Source organism: Myotis davidii, unplaced genomic scaffold (genome assembly GCF_000327345.1).
Source record: "Myotis davidii unplaced genomic scaffold, ASM32734v1 scaffold37, whole genome shotgun sequence".
NCBI lineage: Eukaryota > Metazoa > Chordata > Mammalia > Chiroptera > Vespertilionidae > Myotis > Myotis davidii.
The window spans coordinates 294,661-299,885 of NW_006289395.1; the positions used below are offsets into that span (position 1 = coordinate 294,661).

Sequence of the window (5,225 nt, forward strand, 5' to 3'; positions counted from 1 at the left end):
TCTGCCCGGGAGGTCGAGATGAGGGGCTCTGGAGAATGGAGCTCGACTGAGGGAGGAAAGGGGGTGGACCACAAAGTCTCTGCCAGTCCCTGCCTCAGTTTCCCTCCTCTTTTGCCCGTAACCCCGAGTCTCCTTGCTTTTGAGGGCAAGGGGAAGGCTTGAGGGGCTCAGTCTGGCGCCCCAAGCCTTGTGGCTCCTGCTCTTCCCCCACCCCCACCCCCACAGCCCTTCGCCTACGTGCAGGCTCTCGCGATTCTTTCCATCCACAGCCGAGGGGCCTGGGGGCTCCGGACGCCTGGGTCACCCCGAGAGTTTCTGCGGCTCCGGCGGCCCCGCCCCCACCCTGCTCCTCCCGCTCCTCCACTTCTTGGCTCGGTTCCTCCTGGCCAAGCCGGCCTGGCTCAGCGCCAATCTCCCCAGCTCTCCCCTGGGTGTCCTTGCAGCTCCCTCGCCAAGCCGCCCCTCTGTGCGCCCTCCCCCCTTGACCTGAGCTTCAGGAGAGGAGCTGGGTTCCCCCCATGACCCTCCACGAGACTCCGAAAGCGGGCCCCACGAGCTCAGGGGACCCTCTGCTGCGAGGAACTCAGACACGGTTATCAGGCCGGCGGGAGACCCGCTCGGAGGCTGGGGGTCGTACCACCTACGAGGGGGTACACGGAAGTCGGCCGACAGCAAGCGACCGACGTGGAGAGTTGTGCGGGTTCGCGCGTGGTCCCGTCCAGGTGCCACAGGCAGGGAGTCCCTCTGGCCCTGCTCCCGCCCGCTCCCAGCTCGGCTGCCTCCCCACCTCCCCCCGTTTCCTAGGTTTGGTCCTTGGCGCCCCCCACCCCAGGCGGGTTACCTGGCTGAAGGGGAAAGGCTGAGCCTCGGGGAGGCCTGGGCCCCCGAGCCAGCGGACTGACAGGTACAGACAGTGGGTCAGTGTCAGACTGGCCGGCGCGGGGCCAAGGCGAGGCCCGTGCCAAGGGAGCAGCAGCAGCAGCAGGTGCTGAGTCAGCGTCAGGCCCAGTCCCACCCCCACTCTTGAGGGGGCGCCCCTACCCTGTGGTCACCTTGCGGTCCCCCACATTCGCAAACACAATGTCACTTCCGCAGCCCTGCCTGTCTCCCTCTGCTTTTTGATGTACCTCTGCCCTTCCTCCTCCCTCCCTCCACCTCGTTCTGGTTGAGCTGTGGAGTAGGAATTAATCCATTTCAATTCATTTCAATACATGACACTGAAAGCCGGTGGTTAGAGGCAGCAGGAGGGACCCACACCTCAGCCTCCTCAGGAATCCAGGCGAGGGGGGAGAGAGCTTTCCTGGAGGGTCGGAAAGCGGGGGCCCTAGTACTCTATTTCTCCTTTCCCCTCTCCCTTCTTTTCCCCCCTCTGATCCCACCAAGTGTAGGAATGTTTTTGGGAACAGAGATGTCATTTTTAAAGATGAATGTGTCTTTCTCTAGAGCCTCAACTTAAAGGCATCGTCACCAAACTCTTCTGCCGCCAGGGTTTCTACCTCCAGGCAAATCCCGACGGGAGCATCCAGGGAACCCCAGAGGACACCAGCTCTTTCAGTGAGAGGGGAAGCCGGCCCCTGGGTGGGAAGGGCCTAGTGGGGCTAGGAGACTAGGGCAATCCCATGCCTGCTTGAGTTTCTGTTTACAGTCGGCCTCTTTGACTCCCAAGGGAGGAAGTGAAGCTAGGATGGGGGGCAGGGAGGGAGCTCAGATGGGGGTGCAAGGCCTGGGGTACTGATACCCCCTCTCTCCATCCCCAGCCCACTTTAATCTGATCCCCGTGGGGCTCCGTGTGGTTACCATCCAGAGTGCCAAGCTGGGTCACTACATGGCCATGAATGCTGAGGGGCTGCTCTACAGCTCGGTGAGACGGCGAGGCGGAGTGGCTCGGGGTTTGCTGATTCCCCAGCTACATCTTTCTCAACTACAGCTAGTTTACGGTCCAGGACTCCCTCCCACGCCAGCGCTTGCTGGTGTCCTGTCCTTACTGCCCTCCAGATACCCCCAGGCTTCTTAACTGTCCAACTCCTCGGCCTCTCAGGGCCCCGATTTCTCTTCCTACCCCTTCCAGGCTTCATTATCACTCACTGCCCCAGAGTCATTCAGGATAGGGCGTGGTCAGAGGCTGGGAATAGAGTGGAGAGTCTAGTTCAGCGGTTCTCACCCTGTGGGTCGCAACCCCTTTGGGGGTCGAACGACCCTTTCACAGGGGTCGCCTAAGACCATCGGAACACACCTATATAATTACATACTGTTTTTGTGATTCATCACTATGCTTTCATTATGTTCAATTTGTAACCATGAAATTGGGGGTCACCACAACCTGAGGAACTGTATGAAAGGGTCGCAGCGTGAGGAAGGTAGAGAACCACTGGTCTAGTTCCTCACCCTCAGGGGCCTACCAGACTCTTCCTTGTCCTTTCTTCCTCCCAGTTCCCACATGAGTCAGAAGTTGGCCCTCCCAGCCTGAAATGTATGGATTATATTCTGGCTTGTTCTTCCCAGGGCTCCCTTCTGTCCAGTGATGTGTCTCTTTGTCTCTTTGTCTGTGTGTGCCTTCCTGGGCCTTTGTCTCCTCAGCAACATTTCACAGCTGAGTGTCGCTTTAAGGAGTGTGTCTTTGAGAATTACTATGTCCTGTACGCCTCTGCTCTCTACCGTCAGTGCCGTTCTGGCCGGGCCTGGTACCTAGGCTTGGACAAGGAGGGCCGAGTCATGAAGGGAAATCGAGTCAAGAAGACCAAGGCAGCTGCCCACTTTGTGCCCAAGCTCCTGGAGGGTGAGCATGGACTGGAGAAAATGGGGGCCACGTGGGAGGGTATTGACCTTGACATGGACATTTAGTGACACGCATCTCAGGGGCTACAAGTGTGAGGAGGACCAAGCCAGGAAGACTTTGGCCTTTGGGGGTTTGGGGAGTTCTCCTCCTATGGGGTTGGGGTTCTCAAAGGATGACTATAGGGGAAGGGAGCCCTTTCAGAGCTCTGATTCTGCCTAGGTCTCTCTGTGCCTAACTCTCCTTTCTGCTCCTCTCTCTCCCCTTCACAGTGGCCATGTACCGGGAGCCTTCTCTCCACAGTGTCCCCGAGACGTCTCCTTCCAGTCCCCCTGCCCCCTGAAATGTAGACCCTGGACTGGACACTCCTGCACTTGCACCGGTCTAGCCACCGCCACAGCCTGTCTCCCAGCCCTGCTCCTGGACCTGCTCTCACCCCAGCTGCCATACTCATGCCCTGAGCAGCCAGGTCCCACCAGGTGCTCTACCCTGAGGGAGCCTAGGAACTGCTGAAACCCTTAGATGCTTGGACCTTCGAGGTGGATGTCTGAAAATGTCCTGGCTGATCACTTCTTTCCTTCTACACTTATATCCCCCCCGCCCCCCCGCCCCCGCAAAGCCTTTTCCTAAGATGGCACTGGGGGTTTCCAAACAGAGAACAGGACTCCGATACTCCCTTCCCCAGGCTCAGCCAGTTCCTGGAGCCCTTTTCATGGCCTCTGAGCCATAGATTATAGATCTACTGGAGCTCAGGGTTACTATCCTTTCCCTCCTCCACCTTCTGCCTTGTTCTGAACAGGTTCTGCAACACCAGGCACCTCAGCCAGGGCCGTTTCTGCACTAAGGCTCTGTGCTGGATCCACCAGGCTTCCTCAACCCAGACAGACCCCGGGTTTCCAAGTAGAGAGAGGCTGGATTTGAGCCCTGTCCAGCTCTTGGCCTTGGCCTGAATTGGGGCCAGTCTCAGATTACTACAGGTTTAACTTTTTTTATCCCAGAGATACCCAATACTAGAGCATGGTGTTCTAGACACATATGGAGCCATACTTCCTTCTGAACCTCAGCTCTAGAATATAGACCACGACTCTCCGCCCTTCCCTCCAGGATGGAACTGGGGCCTATATAGCCATATTATTGCTCTAGAGTACGTTCTAGACCAGGGGTGGGCAAACTTTTTGACTCGAGGGCCACAATGGGTTCTTAAACTGGACCGGAGGGCCGGGACAAAAGCATGGATGGAGTGTTTGTGTGAACTAATATAAATTCAAAGTAAACATCATTACATAAAAGGGTACAGTCTTTTTTTTTTTTTAGTTTTATTCATTTCAAATGGGCCGGATCTGGCCCGCGGGCCGTAGTTTGCCCATGGCTGTTCTAGACCCATCCTCCCAACTTCTCTAGTGATACCTATTAAGAATGAGTTCTGGGAAGGACCCAGCTATTATTCAAAAAGAATTAAGTCCTGGATGAATTAATAACTACTTCTTGTTTTACTTAGATAATTTTCTAAAAATCATACTCTTCCTCCTAGAGAATGCTAACCTTATTTTTACATGCAGTTTAATTCAGCTGGGGCCCAGGGAAATAAATCTGAGGAAGGGCTGAGGAGTTTTAGAAGGAATCCATGGCTCATTGTGGGGGAGCTAGGACGGGGAAGGGGTCAAAATCATGACTTAATTGGACCTGTGTCTGGGTTTGGGGGACATGAACACAGCTACCTCAGCAAGAATTCCTTTCAGATCCCCTCTAAAGCTGAGGTCTTTAGGGAAATGGGTCTAGAATAAGAAGAATATGACATAGACCTTACAGTATACAGATGATGTGTTGTAGAATTGTGCACCTGAAACCTGTATAATTTTGTTAACCAGTGTCACCCCAATAATAATAAAAAACATGATATAGACTTGACCATCCCAGTGAAGATACCCCAATTCAGCAATAAGTCCCACCACTCTCTCCTAAGTCAGGACAAGGAGGGTGAGGGCCTCTCTTGGGTTCCAGAACTCATATAACCCCAGAGCTTCTACCTGAATAGAACTTGCTTTACTTTACAGCTTATAACCTCAGCTGTGTGTTAGGTACCTAAAAAGGGCCTGACTAGATTTTTCTGGAAAAAAAAACACAAAAAAACAAAAAACCACGGAGAGCTTGGGGCAGGCCTGGAAAAGATCAGGAACCTACTAGTGAACTAGGAGGTGGGCTCTGGGCAGCCTCAGACCTGTGCAGGGGAGACTGGGGAGGCCCAAAGGGAGGGCCAGAGGCGTTGATGCTTCCCTCCCCCACATGGACCCCGCCCGGGCCCCACCGTGTCCTGGCTCTGCTCTCGGTGGGGCAGGGTCCACTCCCTGCATTCTCACATAAAGATTTATACAACGGATGTGTTGTCTGTTATCCGTGGGTGGCGGGCACTGGCAGTTGTTTCGGGGCGGGATCAAGTCCCAGGGGCGGGGCG

General features: G+C 55.2%; 1 protein-coding gene across 4 annotated transcripts; it reads left to right on the plus strand.

Moving 5' to 3' along the window:
• Positions 1-781: 781 nt before the first annotated feature.
• Positions 782-3,329, plus strand: FGF11 (fibroblast growth factor 11). Of its 4 annotated transcripts, XM_015562560.1 has the most exons (5): positions 782-904; positions 1,444-1,554; positions 1,758-1,861; positions 2,431-2,776; positions 3,046-3,329. In XM_015562560.1, the coding sequence occupies exons 3-5, from the start codon at positions 1,826-1,828 to the stop codon at positions 3,114-3,116; spliced, it is 453 nt and encodes a 150-aa protein (XP_015418046.1). In that variant the 5' UTR covers positions 782-904; positions 1,444-1,554; positions 1,758-1,825; the 3' UTR covers positions 3,117-3,329. The 4 variants fall into 4 exon arrangements, with proteins under 4 accessions (XP_015418046.1, XP_015418045.1, XP_006761697.1 ...); XM_015562559.1 differs by having other exon boundaries at positions 782-1,554; XM_006761634.2 differs by having other exon boundaries at positions 782-1,554; positions 2,578-2,776.
• The last annotated feature ends 1,896 nt before the right edge of the window (positions 3,330-5,225 follow it).